A 20,419-nucleotide genomic window follows, 5' to 3' on the forward strand; every position below is an offset into this window, starting at 1 on the left:
CTGCGCAAAGGACAAATGGGGCGGGGGTTGGGGTGGGGGGTGGAGCTGGGCTACAGCGGTGCGCAGGCGCCAAGGTTACGTCCGGTGTGGTCGTCATTTCGCCAGGAGTTTGGGGATCGCAGACCGGAGAACCGATTGTGTAGTCATGTCGGCGTCGGTAGTGTCGGTCATCTCGCGGTTCTTGGAAGAGTACTTGAGCTCCACTCCCCAGCGTCTGAAGTTGCTTGACGCGTACCTCCTGTACATACTGCTGACCGGGGCGCTGCAATTCGGTTATTGTCTCCTCGTGGGGACCTTCCCCTTCAACTCTTTTCTCTCGGGCTTCATCTCTTGTGTGGGGAGCTTCATCCTAGCGGGTAATGATTCTATACGTAATCGCAGTATATAACAATGTGTTTCCTTTGGTGCGCTGCTTTTATTCCCACAGCACTCTCTTTTATATCAGATCACCGCCTCGTGAAGTTATGAGAGGAGCCTGCATTGCCCTCTTTTGTGAGTGGGGAAATTGAGGCTCAGAAAGGTTGCAACAAGTCTAATACCAAACAGCCGCCTAGGAGATGGAATTCTGGAGAAACCCCCTTCATGCTGCTCAACTTGATGATCCACTTCACTTCATATTGGTCCAGGAAAACTCCATTTCAACTTTCACTTAGCTTTAACATACATTTAAAGTTGGTAGACCTTTAAAATGGAAAACCCAACTCTGAAGCATCTCTGTCACCTCGGCCTAATCACTGCTAACCGCTAGTGAAACGGTTCAGTGAACAGTCTAAGAAATATATAGGTGGTTTGCTTGTTGAATCAGCCTTTACTTGACTTTGGCTTTTAGCTGCTCTTACTTCTTTCTTTCTTTTCTCTTTTTTTTTTTTTTTTTTAAGATTTTATTTATTTATTTGACACAGAGAGAGAGCCAAGCAGGGGAGTGGCAGGCAGAGGGAGAGGGAAAAGCAGGCTCCCTGCTGAGCCGGATGTGGGTTTGATCCCAGGACCCTAGGATCGTGACCTGAGCTGAAGGCAGATGCTGAACTGACTGAGCAACCCAGGCAACCCTCCTACTCATTTCTTGTGGATGAAGCTGTTACTTCATTGTCCTGAACTTAAGTTTTATTCACATAGCTCTATTTTAGCAGTATTATTCCGAAGCCCAGCATTTGATACCTTGTAGACTGCCATATTTAACAAGAGCTTACTGTCCCATAAATTTTTGCCAAAATCTGACCTTTCTGGTCCAGTAGGAACTCAAGTGAATGCTAAGTTCAGGCCTGGCCCATCAGAGTTAGCCAGTCCACTTTATAGGTGGCCACCAGATGGGCCTGTCCAGTCAGTGGTATTGCCTTCTCTCTGACCTTGAGAACATGGCAGAACTCTTTTTTTTTTTTCCAGTGTGATTATTATCAGTCAGACCATCAATTGTATTTTGAGTCTAATACAAGATACTAGCTTTGAGGGTGCATCATGTTTATGTTTCTTGTCCTCAGTGAGTTTACAGTCTAGTTGGGGCATAGACAAAATATAGCTTTAGAATCATTTATAGTGCTTCTCTGCTTACAGATGTGTGGAATGCTTTTTACACAAACACTAGTTCAGGCTCATACCAGGGTTACTCTACCTTCTCTTTCAGAACTTAAAATAAGCCTAAGGATTTAATGACATGTGCACTAGCCTGGTCTGGAGTTGTAGAGTTAATAGCCTGTTAACTGGATATTTCATATGATCTTTGAGTTTTGTCCTAGATGACCAAGACCCGGTTCTCTGTGGCAGCATCCTGGCTATCAGGAGTTCAAATGTTACCACCGCCATATACATCAGATAAGCTACCCTTTTTGTTCCAGATTCCTGACTTCCTACCCCGCACCCCCACGTCTCCACTGCTCCCTCCACCCCCCCCCCCAATCCGGACTGTTCGTGACTAAGAATTTTATTATCCAGACTGGAGAAGGAATTTTGAGAACCTCTAGTGACTTTTGTTTGATGATTTTGTCTTCCAGGTCTGCGAGAGTAGGAATGGGGTGGGGTCTAAGTTGATTGAAAAGAAAGTTTCTTGCTGAAGTCACCCTGGCTTCATAAGCCTCTTAAGGTTAAGAATGCCTCCTCAGGACTACATGGAAGAGTGTGATTTACTGAAGAGTGGGTGTGGACTACAGTTGTAGATTATTAGTGTGATAAAACCAGAAGATTTCTTTGAACAGATAATTTTTTTCTTATGCCAAGTCCTGCTTTTGAGGCTGTTGTAGCTAAAAATGAGTTGGCAGACTCCCCTCCTCTCCAGTCTTTGAAGAGAATGTCTAGTGAAAGGGCACAATAATAGTGGAGTCAGTATGGGGGACTGGGATTTCCAGAGCTGTTAGATAACAGGTAATTGGGCCAGAGAAATGAAAGTCGCTTCAGGAAAAGGAAGGATTCCTGACGATCCATAGTTACCATCAAAAGGTATCATTTGCATTTCTTTCGACAGCATTGCCCTTACTAGATCCTAACTTTTGTGCCATTTGTTAGCCCAGATCCTCAACAGGAGATGTTTTAATGGGAAATTTGAAATTTGGAATTTATCCTTTGTTGTGATTATTGGGAAGGGAAGCCTTGTACCTTACTTACTGTGCTGGGTTTCTCATTTTCCGGTGGTTGGTTTCCTGTTGGAAGAGAAGGGAGGAGGCCTGTTTAGCTGGAGAATGGGAATTGTAGGAGATAACGATGAAGGTTTAGGTAGTGCTGGATGCTAGAGCTTTGACAGGGCCAGGCCAAGGATTTTATTCTGTAGGTAATAGGAAAGCATCTAAGGATTTTATTTTATTTTTAAATTCAATTTTATTTATTTTTAAAAGTTTATTTATTTAGTTAAGCAATCTCTACACCAACGTGGGGCTCGAACTTACAACCCTGAGACCAAAAGTTGCATGCTCTTCCGACTGAGCCAGCCATGCGCTTACCCCGCCCACCTTTTTTTTTTTTTTTTAAATTTGAGTAAGGGAGAGACTTAGAATTGTGTTAGCCTACACTAGATGAATTGGAGGGAAAAGTTGTTTAGTTTGGTTTCCTGATTTCTTTTTGGCAGTCTATTTTCTTCCATTCCTTCTGCATGTGTTAATTAAGCATATGCTCTTTGAAAATTGATGAGTATATTTTTAACCAATATAGAATGCTATCACACTTTAAAAAAAGCCTGGTGTTATTTGGTCTCTGGAAATGATCTGTTTACTTCTACTCCCTTATGGCTGGGAGACTTACCCATGGTTTTAAGAAGGAGCCAGAGATAGAAAATTGCCATTGAAAATTTTTTTCTTTTTTGGATCAACAGTGTAAAGTATATAAGCTTTAAAAGACAAATTTCAGATTTCCTTAGCAGCTGACTGTTTATCTTATGGTTAGATATCTCTAGCTGAGGACATCTGTCCCTTTGTGAGGGTATCATTCCCGTGTTGGCAGCCCTTCTAGTTTCCTTTTTTGCCTAAGTGAAATTCCTCTTTCTGCTCATTCAGAGTGCTATTTAGGAGCGATAAGTAGAAAACATGAAGACTGTTTTTTAAATAAGTCTTTGATCTTGAAATCAGTTAAGTCATTTTTACAACTTTTGTCTATTTTATTCTCTATATGAAACAATTTTGGATTTTTAAAAAAGATTTATTTATTTGAGAGAGAGCGAGTGTGCTTGAGAGGAGGGGAGAGGCAGAGGGAGAGAGAGAGAATCTCGAGCAGACTCCCTGTTGAGCAGGGAGCCAGATGTGGGGCTGGATCTTACCACCCTGAAATCATGATCTGAGCTGAAATAAAGAGTTGGATGCTTAATCGACTGAGCCACCCAGGCTTTTTGGATTTAAAAAAAAATAGTTTTGTTTCTTCCAGTTTATAAATCCAAAAGCCGTGTGAATTTGAAAGGCAAGGACACCTAATCCAGAGTATTTTCTATCTCATGGGAGCTCTTGGCCCATGTGGACTGGGGTCCAGCATTTCTTTGGGCATTATCTGTCAGATTTATGGGCCCTAGTATTATCTACCATAATTGCTCTCCAAGAGATTGGAGGTTTGCTAACCTTGTGCCTGAGAATCCTGTTTCTAAATCTTTCATAGCTGTTGCTAGCTCTCCATCGTTGGTGACTCAGGCTCTCAGTACCTTTTATCTAGACCACTGTAACCTTCCTCACTAGTCTCCCAGGCTTGATGTGACTTGCAAATGTGATCATGCCACTCCCTGTGGAAATACCAGTCTTGTGGTTCCCAGTGAAAAGTTAAAAATCTTTTTTGTGGCACCAGGTTCTTTCATGATCTGGTCCCATCCATATCTCCAGCTTCATCTCTTACCTCTGCTTCTTCTGTACTTTATACCCCCGCATTACTGAGTTACTTGGTATTCTCTGAAGATGCTGTGATGTCTCAAGCTATTTTACCTTTGCTTGACTGCCTGGGAAATTCCTTCACTTCTTAGACAGCTCAGCTCAAGTGCTGCTTCCCTTTGGGGAAGTGGGGAGTGATACTCCGGCTAAACTACTCTTGCCATCTTGCCAAATCTAATGGCCATTTCCCTCACCTTCCCTGACTCTTCCAGCATATTTGGGCCTTTTTTTCTGTATTTCTGTTTCACCTGTCTGTGGGGGAGAAGGAGGTAGGGAGGAAGGGTGGAAGAGAGGGAAGTGATACTGTGCTGTATTTGTTTGCGTGTCTTTCTTCTGGAAGGTGAGCCCCTTGAGGATAGGGGCTGTCTTTTCATCTCTGCATTGTTACTGCTTAATACTGTATATGTTAAATTGTGACTGCACCTATAATAAGTAAATGAATACTAAGCAGTCCCCCCTAGTACCTAGTCTAGTGCTTATACCTGGTAGGCATCCAGTATATGTGCCAGATTCTCTGCCAAGGTACTGAGGATGAGCTGTGAGACACACAGACATGGTCTCTGCTGTCCCTGAGTTTATAACCTAGTGGGAGATACAGACAGATAATTGGATATAGTGCTGTGATGGAGAAGTCTTGGTGAAAATAGGAATACACATGGGCACTCAGCTTTGCTCAGTGGTCCTATAATACTTCCCTCATATGTTTGCTTTTCCAAAATATGCATCGTAACTTCTCTCTTAACTCTTCCGTATTTCCTGTTTTCCTTTGTTCTCAGTTGATGATCTTGTTTTATTTATATATTTTTACTAAAAAGGTAGACAGGAATCCTTTCGTCTTCCCAGCGAGGGATCATAGCAGCTCATCTGCACTGGTACCCCCTTACTCTTTGACTTACTTCCCATGATAATGGTTGATGTGTTCCTTTCCTGTCCAATGCCAACTCCTTCACTTGGGCAGAAGAGCCAATGTTCTCTTGCTCCCTCAGGGACTCTCAACCTCTGCGATCATCTTTCCGTTCTGCATTATTAATATCTCTCTGCTGGATCATTCCCATCATATGAGCATGCTATAATATTGTCCAAATAAAAAAATGTTTATTTGGCCTGAGATACCCCTCCAGCTGCCATTCTCTTTCTTCCCAATCATCAGAGAATGCCACGAAAGAATAGTCTAGTTGCTCTTTTTGCTTTCTCACTTTTCATTCATTCCTCACCCCACTCTTGTGGTCTATCTTCACCACTCCGGCTAAACTACTCTTGCCATCTTGCCAAATCTAATGGCCATTTCCCTCACCTTGCCTGAATGCACAGTGGCATTTAGCATTTAATATAGTTGGTTGCTGTCTTCTTTGTGAAGGACTTTCTTCTTGAAGCTTTTATAGCACTACACTCTCCTGGTTGTTTCTTCTCACCTCATTGGTTTTTCCTTCCTACTCTTTGTGCTAGGTGCTTCTCAGTCTGAGGACATGGTGCTAGACCCCTTGTGTTCTCTAATTCTTTTCCATAGATGAATTTAAATAATGTCTATATAACTACAGTTTACCACATTTATGTTTTTAGTTCTTACCCATTTCCTGCATTCCAAATTAGTAAATCCAGTTGCCCACTTGACAACTTCACTTGATGTCTGATATGAAACTCCAGATGGAGGGGCGCCTGGGTGGCTCAGTCGTTGAATGTCTGCCTTCGGCTCAGGTCATGATCCCAGTGTCCTGGGATTGAGCCCCCCATTGGGCTCCCTGCTCGGCGGGGAGCCTGCTTCTCCCTCTCCCACTCCCCCTGCTTGTGTTGCCTCTCTAGCTGTGTCTCCCTCTGTCAAATAAATAAATAAAAAACCTTTAAAAAAAAAAGAAACTCCAAGTTGAACCTTTCCACCCAGCCATCTGCCTCTTCACCAGTCAGTACGTTGGTTGAAGCCAAAACTTTAGGAGGTTGCCTTGATCCCTTATTTCTGTTATTTCCCACATCCATTTCATCAGCAAGCCCTGTCTTCTCCAAAATATAGCCTGTATCTCTTCGGTTCATTTTTACTACCATTACCTGACTCTTCAGCTCCTATGCAGTTCCTCTTTCTCTTTAACTCCATAAACCACTCTCTGCTGCAGTTCTAGCAACCTTAACAATTATAAATCAGATTATTTTACTCATCTGCTCAAAACTCTGAAATGCTCTGTTGCACTTAGAACTACATCCAGACTCTTTCCTGAAGCTTAACAGGATTTGGCCCTTGTCTCCCTCTTGCCCTTAATCACTGTAGTCTAGTTAGTCTGATCTGTTAAACCTAGAACATGCCAAGATTGTTCTTGCTACCTGGAATGCTCTGCCCGCAGATCTTTGCATGGTTGGCTCCTATCTTTCAAATTTTGGTCTTAAGTAGCACCTCTTAGAGAGATCTCCTGCGACTACCAAATAAAAATAGCTTCCCAGTCACTCTCTTATTATCTTTTATTTTCTTCATAGCACATATCACTACGTGATATTTCCTTGTTTATTTGCTTACTTATATGTTTCTCTGTACTAAAGTCTAAGTTTCTTGGGAGCCAGACTCTTGTTCTGTGCCATGTTCCCAGCACCTGGGACAATGCATGGCACATAATAGATGTTCAGTAAATATTTTGCTGGATGAATGAGCATTTAAGGAGATAGATTAAATTAGAACTGCTTAAATGAAGCAAGCTCCCTTAGGAGGTAGTAAATTTCTTTCCATCTTTGGAAGTGTTTAGGGAGAGAATGAAGGATCATTAAGTGGAGGAGCTTTTTCAACAGACTTTGCTATTTTTGTATCCCATTGCATCTGAGAGATAGGACACCCCTGTCAGTAACACAGGCTCTGGAAGGTTTGTAATTCTCCACCTGGGGAAGGCTTGTCAGATTCTGGACGTGGTGAGTATACTTTGGAAAACTTCCCAGGTGATCATGCAGCCTCCCCCAGTATGCCCACCCCCACCTCCTCTTGGGCATTATGAATCAAAATGGGTATTGGTCTTTATAACGAAGGTCTTTTCCATCTCCATAGGACTCTTTTATTCTTATGTTGTCATTAAAATAAGCTGGGTGACTGTGACCACGGTAACCATACACATCATTTCATTACCTTATTCACCCTCCTGGGGAGCTTCTCTTGTCCCTCATATTTCCTGAAACACTACTCTATCTCTACCCTCCATCTCAATAGCCACTGTTAATAGTTTGGTGTCTCTTTCTCCAAATTTTTCCTAGGTTTCAACTAAAAGAAATGAGAAAATAATGATACCTATTTTTTTCTTAAGAGAAATATGGAATGGAATAATTTTTTGGCTTTTTTTCCACTAATATATCTTGGATATTTTTACTGTCAGCATGTAGAGAATTATCTCTTTTTTTTTTGAATAATTGCATGGGATTTCATTGCATGTCTGTAGTGTAATTTATTGAAATAATCCCCTTGATGACATTTGGACTCTTTTCACTTTTTTTTCAACTTTATGAACATGCTGTTAGAAATTCTTTGTTCTGTGAGATGAATTCCTTATTCAAAAAGTAAAAACATTTTAAATATTAATGGATATTGCCAGCTCTCCCAAATGGATGAACCAGTCTGTACTCTCCACAGCAGGATTTTAATTGGTTGTCCTTGCTTCAATCAATGTCCTTCATATTTTGAAGGATCCAGGTGCTTGAAAAGATCAGTGGTGTTTCCACAGTGTTTACATGCTTAGACATAATGAAAACTGTTGCCGTGGTGATGGCCTCTGGAGAGCTAGTCTGGTAGTTTTCTGATCTTTGGGTTAGATGTCAGTTCAATTTTCTTTCTTGATTGTGATGGAATGGATGCTAGCCTGAAGCGAATTTGGGTTTTCTTAAGTAGCGTAATTATTTAACACAGGCATAAAGATATTTTGGGAAAGTGTACTCTTGGAGCTTCCTTTTCATGTCAGGTGGTGACCGTGGCTAATGTATCAGGTTGGCATCTTCAAGGATGTAGAATGTGGCAGGAGAAAGTTCTTTGTCAAGGTTATATAGTTTAGGTCTCTTGCATTTTTTGAGAGGAGCAGCTGCTAGAACTTTAAGATCACAGCTTATAATTATGAGGTCCTCATAGATTAGCATCTTATATTTATACTGTGTGCTATCCAATATTATACACATTTTATTAGAAAGTAATTCACAGTTTTACAACATTGTGTCATTCAGCCCAGCTTTGTTGCTTTGTTACTGCCTCACCTGCATCCCAGTTGAGGTATAATTATAAACTTAAATCGGGAGATGAGAGAGTTCTGAAGATATTTTGGTTATATGTATCTTTTTCTGAGTAAGCTTTTGGTTTTTAGCCTGAGAAGTCATATTCTTTTCTTTTAACTTTAACAAGAGCGTAAAACATAAGTGTATAATCATGAATTCCTAAATTTGCCCATCTAGCCAGCACACAGAGCAAGCTACAGAACGTTCCCAGCACCCTAGAGACCTCCTCCTTGTACTTCCCTAGTCATTCCTCCTCCCGTGAAAGATAAAAACCACTATCCTGGCCTGTATTACCATAGATTGGTTGGCCTCGTGTTAAGCTTTATATAAATGGAATCATACAGCATGTCTTTTTTGTGTCTGAGTTGTGTTGCTTAACATTGTATTTGTGGAATGCATCCATATTGTGAAGTTCATTTTTACTGCTAAATGGTATTTTATTGTGTGCATATGCCATAATTTACCCATTTTACTGTTGAGAGACATTTAGAGTGTTTCTAGTTTGGGGCTATCATGGGTATCATTCCTTTGGATGCACTTATGTATCATTTCTGTTAGAATTATTGGGACATAGGGTATGGGTGTGTTCATTAGCGGTCATACTTGTTTTATATTTCTAGATAATCGTTTTCATCTTTTGCTTCTTGTGCAGTTTGCCTCAGGATACAGATCAACCCACAGAACAAAGCGGATTTCCAAGGCATCTCCCCAGAGCGAGCCTTTGCTGATTTTCTCTTTGCCAGCACCATCCTGCACCTTGTTGTAATGAACTTCGTTGGCTGAATTATTCCCATTTATTTAATTGGGGAGTAGGAGACTAGAAGAATGTAAGTACTGATCATATCCCTTGTCCCGTAATGTTGATTTTGGGAATAGAAATTGAGTGTGGCTGGTTTTGATTATGGTTACCAAGGTTCCCATATTGCTGATAAGACACTTGGAAGAATTTTCTATAAGAATGCAAAGTATGCATTAATATCATCATGATTCATCAGTGCTGCCTCTCTTGGTCATTGCCTTCCCTTTTCACTGTTTTGTAGATCATTAAGATAACAGAAAATAAGTTTGCCTGTAGCTAATACATTAATATCTACATCAATAACTCCATGAAAACAACTAAGATCTTGGGAGAGATGTAAATTGTAGCTTCTGCCTGTAGATTTGCTCTGTAATTTTTTTTTCTGATTTTGATCTCAGATAACTTTAAATGCGGGGCCATTGTCCACCCTAGTACCTAGTCTAGTGCTTATACCTGGTAGGCATCCAGTATATGCTGAATGAATGACTATGGCCATTTACTAATAATTTGTGTGAAGTGGAAATAAATGAAGATATTGGATTAGCTTGGGAGAAGACTTTAAAATCTAGGATGAGATGTCATTTGGTTCATTTGCCATTTTCCCTTTATTCACAGTAGAGCTCCTTATTTTCTAAATAAACTTACGTAGAATCTCAGTGTGTAAAACGGCAATGGTGCCAGAATTGTTCTGATTGACAGAGTTGAGAAGCCCTCTCTGCTTGGTCTTTCAGGGGTGATATGCCCTTCCCTGTATCCCTCCCTTCCAAGCAGAATCCTAAGTCTCTAAGAAGTACATGAGTGTTTTCCAAACTGTATGTCGATGCTGTTATTTTGTATATGAGAAAAAGGGGGCCTTCCGTGGCCACACAGCTAAGTGGTTTCAAAGTAGTACCTTAGCCAGTGGTGCTCTTGGCCTAGTGCTCTTCCAGTAGCCCACCTAGCTTCCCGATGAATGAATGTGCTCTTTTCTGTGCCTTTCCACTGCAAAATTTAGTGTTGTTGCTGCTGGGTGGCAGACAAAAAAAGAACTTAGGAAATGTTATCTTTTTTTGGGGAAGAATTTCCCAGAATGGTCCTCTTTCTGTCACTACTTAGAAATCTATCATTTTTTACTAATCAGCAATATAATGCATGAATTAGCAACCATGTACAAAGTGTATGCAATAATGTGCCAAGGGCTGTACATCAGTTTTGGCATAAATGCATCTGTTAACTGACAATGTTCGGTGAATTCTTTCCATTATGGATAATAGCCTCAAAAACAGTTCTGTTAATTCAGGTAAGGTTTCATTTTTGGTAGTGGTAAGTTCTGTGGTTTATTTCAGTGAAAAAGTTTGAGAAGTACTTCTTTCTACTATTCTTTAATTTTTTTAAATTTATTTATTTGACAGGGAGCGCACAAGCAGGGGGAGCAGCAGAGGGAGAGGGAGAAGCAGGCTGCCCACTGTTCAGGGAACCCAATATGGGGCTTGATCCCAGGGCACTGGGATCATGACCTGAGCTGAAAGCAGACGCTTAACCGACTGAGCCACCCAGGTGTCCCTCTTTCTACCTTCTGAGTTTGTATAAATATTGAGAACTCACTTGGAAACTATTTTAAAAGTGTTTTGGCACACTATACATAGAGCTGAGTTATATACAATTTAGCTCTTTGGACACCTGGTCAGGACTTGAGTTGTCCCCTGTCCCTCCCCTTACCACACCTTCTTTGTGCCAGTCAGTGCCTTGTTACCGGGAAAGTAGGAGAGAAGGCATATAAACACAGCAGTTAAAATTTAGCACAGTTATGGGGCGCCTGAGTGGCTCAGTCGTTAAGCGTCTGCCTTTGGCTCAGGTCATGAGCCCAGGGTCCTGGGATCGAGTCCCACATCAGGCTCCCTGCTCGGTGGGAAGCCTGCTTCTCCCTCTCCCACTCCCTCTGCTTGTGTTCCTACTCTCACTTTCTCTGTCTCTGTCAAATAAATAAATAATTAAAAAAAAAAAATTCACAGTTAAAGCCACACCAAAGATCCGAACACAGTGCTGTGGGAGTCCAGAGAAGGGAGCTATTTGCCATTTGGGAGTGGAGGCAGCAGACAGAGTGTCTGAGAATGATAACTCCTTGACCAAAGCTAGAAAACCAAACCACTAACATTGTCCTTCACTTGGCAAACCTCATGAGTCACTCATGGGCTCTCTGATAGTAACCTTGCTGGAAAGGTCCTAAGTCTTCTGACTGCCTTACTTTAGATTACTAAAATTATTTTTTCTAGATGAGTCATGTGTATGCTTAGGAAGGGAACGGAGCAAACAATTCAAGGATGTTCTGTAGGCTCAGGGAGATACCAAATCATGGAAAATGATTTCCTAGGGCTGTCGTGATTGGAGGAGGACTCTGCTGCTTAGTATTTCAAAATTATGACAAAAACAGAGACAAAAAAGCAGGCTCAGCAGGAACTGCATACTGCAGACCATATTAACATCTTATGGCCACCTGTTCAGTTGGGAATTATGGGCCCAAGGTACGGCAAAATCCTCCAGTGACCGATTACAGTGTTAAATCATTCTATAGACCGTGTGCGCATTGAAAAATCCTCCTCTCTGGGACACTGCCCAAAAGGTTTTTCACAGAGATCTTTCATTTGACATAAGTTATACTGTCCTGCTTTTAGTAATTTTTAAACGTACATCAATTTGCCCTTCTTGTGTGCCTCTAACTCAGCTCTATGTATAGTATGCCAAAACACTTTTAAAATCGTTTCCAAGTGAGTTCTCAATATTTATACCAACTCAGAAGGTAGAACAAAACAGATTGAACATTCTCCATATCTGCCAAGTACATTGAGGGCTGGGTGTAAAAAGAATAAACATCTATAATGTACTCCTCTTACATGAATTGGGGGATGACATTTAAAACCAGCAGCTACTCTGAAAAAGGCAGATCAAAAGAAAATGGCATTGAGTTAAAAAGATAAATTTATTCAAGGAGAAGTAAATAAATTAACAGATAGAGCTCACCATGGGTCAGGCTTTAAATGCTTCTTGTTCTGTGTCTTTATTTTCAAAATAACCTCATGAGGATAGGTTTGCTAATTCCATTTATAGGTAAGAAATCCAGTCTGACTTCAGAAAAATTTTTTTATACCCTATTTTTCTTAAGTTCGTTTACTATAAAGTAGTTGACAGTTGCAGTGTTAAAGAAATGTGTTTAAAAAGTTAGTTATTACTGTTCTCCCCTTATCATTTTCCTTCTTTGCTCTTACTATGATAGTTTAAAAAATATGGAAAAGTACAGAGAATAATGTAACCAACCGCTAGGAGGAATTAAGATTTTGAACAGATTAGGGGCTCCTGGGTGGCTCAGTTGGTTAAGCTCAGGGTCCTGGGATCAAGCCCTGCCACAGGCTCCCCGCTCAGCGGGAAGTCTGCTTCTCCCTTTCCCTTTGCCCCTCCTCCTTGCTCCTGCTTGCACTTTCTCTCTCTCTCCCTCAAATAAGTAAATCTTAAAAGATTTTGAACAGATTAGACATTGTAGATTGAGCTAAAGTTCCCTTTGAATCCCTCCCTAGTCCCTTTCCTTCCTTCTGCTATAAGACCTGAGCTTCATGACAGTTTCTTTCAGCCAGGACTAATGTAAAACCTAGGTCTGTTAACATAGCTTTTTCCAACCTTCAGCCTTTGTGGTCTCTTGAAAACACATCCTGTGGTTGCAAGCACTCAGTTGGCAGCACTGGTTTATATAGGTGGCTGTCCCAGGGGCCAAGAATCAACTCATATTTATTTTTTTATTTTTGTTTTTATTTTTTAAATGATACTTACTTTGAGATTACTTTATTTTTAAGCCTTCTCCACACCCAACATGGGGCTCGGACTCATGACCCTGGGATCAGGAGTTGTATGTTCTACCGACTGAGCCAGCCAGGTGGCCCACTCATGGTATTTTTTTTAGATTATCATAAAAATGAAAATGCAAAAGTAAAAAATGCTCCTCGTGAGCTTCGGAGTTGTTGATCAGTGTCTGTCACTTAGGTGGCTGTAAATCTGTTTTGAATGAATGTCTGATGCGGAAGTTCAGTAGATTTGAATATATTAAAATTTACATAGTATCTAAATATTTCCTGTGTTGTTTCTTCATGTCTCTTTGTGAAAGTTTTTTAAAAAATTGTCAGCTTATCTAAGGGGTTTTGAAGGGAAGTGAAGAGAAGAGGGACATAGCTACATTGGGTCACAGTTTGGGGAAGGAAAATTCCTGATGACATACATGGTCACTGGATCTGAGGGAAAGTGAACCAGGCAGAAAGGGACAAGCCTGAGCTTGGAAATAAGCTCAGCCTAGAGGGAGGTTGTTTGCCAAATGCTCAAATGCTCGTGTTAAAATTTTGTTAGTGTTGCTTTGTTTTTATAATGGAGGCCACAAATCTTTAAAAATTCATAGTATTTAATCCTGGTTGGAACAAGGGGACTGACAGGACTGGGCCGAACAGAACTCTGACAGGCAGTGCTATTTACAAATAATTGCTGTTGACTTTTCGAATTTATCAGTAAAGTACAGTAGTCCCCTCTTATCTGTGGAGGAAACATTCCAAGACCCCCAGTGGATGTAGTACTGAACCCTACATATACTAGTGTTTTTCCTATATATATATATATATATACACATACCTGTGATAAAGTTCAGTTTGTCAGGCACAGGAAGAGATTAATAACAGTAACTACTAACAAAATAGAATAATTGTAATAATATACTGGAATTAAAGTTTTGTGAATGTGTGATCAGAATCTCTTACTGTCCTGTGTTCACCCGTCTTGTGATGATGTGAGATGAGAAAATGCCTACATGATGAGATAAAACGAGGGGAATGATGTAGGCGCTGTGACCTAGCATTTGGCTACGTTTACCTGACAGTATGTCAGAAGGTGGGTCATCTGCTTCTCCTGTGATAGACTGCAGTAACTTTAACTATGAATACGGGGGTACTAGTGTGTAGTGTCCTAGAAAATTACCTCTGGAAGGGAATCTAAATATTATTCTTTAGGCTCTACTGCCACCTAGTGGGGTTGTACGTTTCAAATGCTGAGAATGTACTACGAAGCAAAAGAAAAGTTGAGTTGTGGGGGGGAAACCACTGATAGCTTTGTGATAAAATCTAGTTTATTTCTAGTCACATGAGGGCAGCAGAGGTCCAAGTGGGCTTAGATGCTGGGTGGGGGTTGCTTTACATTCTGACCAGAGGTGGGCAGTGTGGAGTTAAGGCACAAAAGGTCATGCAATCCTAAAGTGGTTTAGGGATTTTGTTACCCAGGGAAGACCTCAAGTGCATGGAGACCCACAGATTTTCCCTTTGTTTCTTTTTCTTACCTTCTCAGTTCGAGAGCTCCTTTTTTTAGTTCATTCTAGGCCCGTTTTTGCTCCCAGCATGACTTCCACTGGTAATAATCTTTAATTTTTTGTTTGGGGGGAGCTGTTTAGTTCTTATTCCACTTTCTCTTTGACATTTCATCTTATATTGAATTAGATCTAGCCACCAAGTAAGTTCCCAGAAAGGGAACTATTTTAAATTTGAGGAACGTATTTTGAGCTAAGCACATAGTATGATCTTTTTTTTCCCAACCCCCTTTTTCTCCAGTTGGAGGAGATGAATTCTTTAGCCATTATTCTTAAAACCCTGAATCTGCTTATTTTATTTACTAAAAAGCCACTAATTAATGACTAATTAGTGATTGAGCTCTATTTTGTATTTGGTCTGTTTAAAGCTACCCATAAAAAAAATAAGTATTGTGTTTATGAAGTTCATTACTGCCCTAATTCCTTGCGTTATTTCTCTGTCCTTGCAGCTTGGATGATTCCTTCTCCGTGTCATCCCTGCCCCCAAGTCGTATAGGATTCTCTTCTGGGGCCCACTGTGTACACCGCTAATGCTGCACTTAACCAAGAGTTATGAAACTGTTCATTCGCTTTCCTGTCTCTCCCACTGAACTCTTGAATTTCCTGAAGGCTTCGCACAGGGCTAACAGTCACTGTGCATGTTTGTTGAATGAGTGTATGAATAAATAATTTCAACTCTAAGAAAATGCTATAAAAATAGCTAAATCATTAGTTATATGGATGCTAAGACATGGGAAATACTGTGGAAGAAAGAAGCCAAGGAAAAAATTCGTATGAAGGGCTGTAGGGTGGGGCATAAGCATGAGACTAGAAGTTGGAAGACCTGCATTGTAGATTTTGCTCTGTTAACTAGTTGATTGGACACATAAGCTTGTTTCTGAGGCCCAGTTTCCCTGTCTGCACAATGAGGGAATTGGCCTGGATATTCATCAGTCTCTTACAGCTGCTACAGCCTGTGATTATTAGAATTCATGATAGTTCTCATTGTATTTCAGATGATTCGTGCCATTTGTGTGGATCATCAGTTGAACTTTGCTTTTTTTTTTTTTCATCAGTTGTTGCTTTTTATCCATATTACCAGATTTCCATCATCCATTCACAGGAGGTGGAAAGTTAGTGTGGCTGTATATAACAAAATGCACAATGTGTAAGACCTTTTACAAAATTAGATAACATTTATAAAATGTTTTATAGTTATCACATTATTAGGCTTGTGAGACTCACATACACTCTTAGAAACATTAACCCATGTGATCCTCATGGTCCACCCTATGATGGAGGTAGTTGAATAGTAGTATTCCCATTTTACACATGAGGTGATTAACCCTTGGTGAAGGGGTGCCTGGGTGGTGCAGTCGGTTAAGTGTCAACTCTTAGTTTTGGCTCAGGTCCTGATCTCAGGGTTGTGGGATTGAGCCCCGCATTGGGTTCCATGCTCAGTGTGGAGTAGGTTAAAGCTTCTCTCTCCCTCTCCTCCTGCCCTTCCCTGCCTTGCTTGCGTGCTCGCTCTCTCAAATAAATAAATAAGTCTTAAAAAAAAGCCCCACAAAACCTTGGTGAAATTTACATTTATTTGTTTAAAGATTTTGTTTGTTTATTTGACAGAGAGTGTACAAGCAGGGGGAGCGGGAGTGGGAGAGGGAGAAGCAGGCTCCCTGCTGAGCAGGGAGCCCAATGTGGGGCTCGATCCCAGGACCCTGGGATCATGACCTGAGCTGAAGGCAGATGCTTAACCCACTGAGCCACCTAGGCGCCCCTGAAATTTACATTTTTAAAAAGTAAAAGTAAAATCTATATCCAATGTGAGGCTCGAACTCATGACCCCAGGGTCAAGAGTCCCATGCTTCACCGACTGAGCCAGCCAGGCTTCTCAACCCTAGTGAAATTTAGATTAACTTGTCCAGGCTTTAGAGCTAATAAGTGACCGAGTGGGAACTTGATAACAGACATTTTGACTCTAAACTTTTATATTCCTTCTCCTTTATTACATTCAGAGACTTTTGGATGATGAATATCTACATCTTCTTGTTAAAAGGTTTTCATTAAAAATATTAAACTTATCTTTTCTCAATGGGAAAAACTTAGGAGAGATGATAAGAAAAGATGAAGGTAGGCTATCTAAAATGTTTCTGTGGGGCACCTGGCTGACTCAGTTGGAAGAGTGTGCAGCTCTTGATCTCAGGGTCATGAGTTCGAGCCCCACATTGGGTATAGAGATTACATACATACATACATACATACATACATTCATAAATTTAAAAAAAAAGATGTGTCTGCAAAGTCGGTCATCTTGGGTTCAGAAGACATGCAAGAGAATGTAGATCAGGAGATCTGACTTTATCCAGAGAGGATGACATTAGGCTCAGTGCTCTCCAGTAGAACTCTGCAATGTGGAAGTGTTCTAAGTCTGCGCCATCCAGTATGGTAGCTACTAGTCACGTGGTTTTGTTTTTTTTTGTTTATAAAAAGATTTTATTTTTAAGTAATCTCTACATTCAGCGTGGGGTTCGAATTTACAACCCTGAGATCAAGAGTTGCGTGCTCAAAAAAAAAAAAGTCAAATACTCTACCAACTGAGGCACTGAATTTTTAATTTTATTTAATTTTAACTAAGTTTCAATAGCCACGTATGGCTGGTGGCTTCAGTGTTAGCACAGCCCTGGACAGATCTGTTAAACTATCAGGTTATCGCTTCCTCATCTATAAAAAGAGAGGATCAGACCAGTTGATCTGCAAAGCTCCTGCCGTCTTTAGAAACACATGATTTGTGCCTTCTGAAATTGTGATTCAGATTGAGCTCGGAACCTAGAATTTCTGCAGAATGGTCTTGACCACATTTTCTCTAATTCCATCATTAATTGGGTGACCAGGATATCCAGGATGAAATGGGTTTGAAGGAAAATCAGTATTTGAGTGTATCTGCCCAGCGCTGGTGTCTGAATAGAGACATTGCTGGAGAATACAGATCCCAAATAGAAATGACCCTGTCTGGCATTATCTTTTGTATCTATACAGAGAATAATTATTTTTAACTTTGTGTTGTGCCTGGCTTTCTTTTAAGATGATGAGAACAGACTGATCAGATGGCACAGTCTTTTCTGCATGGGTGAAATAGACTGACGAAGTCATGTGAACTTTTCTCAGTAGGTTCTTCCATTTTGCATGTCTCGATCTCATGGGAAGCAGTTTTATTAGTTTCCTGAAACCTTTATTCCCTGGTTAGCAGTTGAAGCATTCTTCTGAGCTGTTGCATAGTCCAATTTTGTTGAGTTAACATTTCAAAGAATCCTAGATCCTCTGCTTTTAGAATAGTATCTGGTAAATGTACTTTTGTCTTAAAAGAAGGGAGCACATCTTTGTTAGGTAGAATTTTCTGAAAACCATTATCAAAGAGATTTAATCTCATGAGTCATTTTTGCCTTCTAAATGGACCAGCCGCAGTATCTTGGATTTGTTTAACTGTTTTAATACCAGAGAAGCTCAGAACTTGACTTTTGTACTAAACTAGGATTTCTTTTATAATTCTGTGTCAAGGCTCCTCACTGAAATGGCCCTATGCTCTAGTCTGCTTTCGCCTTGGCCATTAGAAATGATGCATTCATAGTTCATAGTCTGTAGCCAGAGAGTTTGCTTTAAGAAATTTGATGGAGTAGGGCACCTGGCTGGCTCAGTCCATGGAGTATGCAACTCTTGATCTCTGGGTTGTGAGTTTGAGCCCCATGTTGGGTGTAGAGATTCCTTATTTTAAAAAAAAAAACCACAATCTTAAAAAAAAAAAATTTGATGGAGTGAATAGGTGAGTTTTAATAGGCCTGTTTGTTCTTGGTTGGCCTGCGAATGCTTTTTGTTCCCTGTTTTTTGCTCTTTCTTTTTCTCACAATTCTGATGTAGGAATGTTTCTACAGTTTTATATCATTTCTCTAAGTACCATTGTTAGTGAAATAAAAGCACTCTGGCTAGAAGTCTAATAAGATCTTTCCTTTAAGCTCTGATGCTAGAATCTGCAGGTCACCAGAACCAGTACACAGATAAGGTGTGGTGCCTTATAACCTGCCAGGGTAGCCCAGCTCTTCTGAAAGGTAGTGTTTTCCAATCTTTTTCAAGTCATGACACCCAGAGAAGATTGCAGTATTTTAATGGCACAGTGCAGGAAAAATGGCTGCTGATGGCCAGAAATATTGGAGCCCCTAAGGCTAAGGGTCACTTTCTGGCCGCACCCATCTTGCCGGGCACTAGGCGGGCCGCTCTCGTGGAGGGACTGGAAAGGAAGTCTGAGTTTGCTGGGGAGGGCTCTGTCTCACAGTGTACAGATCGCAATCTTGTGCAGCCTGCAGCAACGTGGCTGCTTCTCCTAGAGTTATCCTCCACCTTCTTGCCAAAAATAACCTATCGTTCAATTAAAATGAAATTATTTCTTCTATTTTGGTCCTTGGTTAAATCTGAGATTGGGAATTTTTCTCTCTTGAATTCTTCCTTTTACCCCCTATTCTCCAACTGAAATTTAGTGCTTTGTATGCTTTCTCCATCCAGAAAAGCCCTTTAGGCTAAGTTGCAGCCCCCTCACCTCCCAAGAGTTTGTGAGCTAGAGAGGTCAGAGTGACTTGTATAAAGTCGTGCACCTTATTTTTTTTTTTTTTTGAAGATTTTATTTATTTATTTGACACAGAGAGACACAGCTCTGATGCTAGAATCTGCAGGTCACCAGAACCAGTACACAGATAAGGTGGGAACACAAGCAGAGGGGGTGGGAGAGGGAGAAGCAGGCTTCCCGCTGAGCAGGGAGCCCGATCCCAGGACCCCGGGATCATGAACTGAGCCGAAGGCAGACGCTTAACCACTGAGCCACCCAGGCACCCCAGTCGTGCACCTTATTAACTGCAGAGCTGGAGTTAGAACCTACGCCTGCAACTCCTAGTAAGTTTTGCCTTGGTGTGCTTGGGATTCAGATTGGAACATTCATTTTTATGGATACCTTTAAAATGTTCTGTGAAAAATATTTGCTTTAATCTGGTTGTTCTAGCTGGCTTAAATACTGTTTGGAATTTGGGAACCCCATAATTATCTTTGTGGGTTCAGAATTTAGATTGAAGGATTTGGGGCCCTGTCTTGTAGTATCGTTTAAGACATTTTTAAAAACCTTGAATGTCTCTCTTACCTTTCTGCTTCTTTCTTTTAGGTTCACTTTTTGATTTCCTCTGCTTGAGAGCTTTTGAGATGGCAACTTGGACACGTGGATTTTCTTCAGATTTATAGTTACCGATTCTGATTTGGAATGTAGGTGGAGAGCCCAGAGAAGCTCCCTTGCTTCTGTGTTAGAGCAGCTTTGTAATGAGCATTTATTACCATGACCTCTGCTTCCCATTAAGTGTAACCTTTTTGCCTTCCAAATTAAAATACTCCATGCCGCTCCTTCCTGTGCCTCTGGCTCTTTTTTTTTTTTTTAATTTCTTTATTGGTATTAAAATCCTTCTTTCCCTTCAGTCCCTCTGCAAAGCTCTTTAGGAGCTGATAACTTGCAACTGTGAATCTACTTCCCTGTTTTCATTAAGTGTATCTGAAGTTAATGACAAAAAGCAGTGCTGACAACCCCGGGAAATGACAGTCCTTTGTCTTTTCCCTGAGGCTGGTAATCCTTTACTAATCCTTCACTCGTTACAGGTGGTTCTGTGCTTACGACACAATGCATTCCTGGAACTGCATCATTAA

General features: G+C 40.8%; 1 protein-coding gene across 2 annotated transcripts; it reads left to right on the plus strand.

Annotated features, from left to right (window-relative positions):
* Window positions 1–59: 59 nt before the first annotated feature.
* Window positions 60–20,122, plus strand: DAD1 (defender against cell death 1). 2 transcript variants are annotated; one of them, XR_014148557.1, is made up of 4 exons: window positions 60–356; window positions 9,202–9,376; window positions 15,163–19,627; window positions 19,890–20,122. XR_014148557.1 is itself a non-coding variant. In XM_006741255.3 (3 exons), exons 1-2 carry the CDS (start codon window positions 146–148, stop codon window positions 9,330–9,332), a joined length of 342 nt encoding a protein of 113 aa, XP_006741318.1. In that variant the 5' UTR covers window positions 61–145; the 3' UTR covers window positions 9,333–9,376; window positions 19,890–20,122. The 2 variants fall into 2 exon arrangements, 1 of the variants encoding a protein (XP_006741318.1); XM_006741255.3 differs by lacking the exon at window positions 15,163–19,627 and having other exon boundaries at window positions 61–356.
* The last annotated feature ends 297 nt before the right edge of the window (window positions 20,123–20,419 follow it).

Source organism: Leptonychotes weddellii, chromosome 9, assembly GCF_054177405.1.
Source record: "Leptonychotes weddellii isolate Sample4059 chromosome 9, ASM5417740v2, whole genome shotgun sequence".
Lineage (NCBI taxonomy): Eukaryota > Metazoa > Chordata > Mammalia > Carnivora > Phocidae > Leptonychotes > Leptonychotes weddellii.

What these genes read in the sequence shown, in the direction of transcription:
- DAD1 (XM_006741255.3), top strand. Translation starts at nt 146, where the DNA reads ATGTCGGCGTCGGTAGTGTCGGTCATCTCGCGGTTCTTGGAAGAGTAC. An exon ending in GGGGAGCTTCATCCTAGCGG is followed by an intron (nt 357 to 9,201) that starts GTAATGATTCTA and finishes CTTCTTGTGCAG; the next exon opens with TTTGCCTCAGGATACAGATC.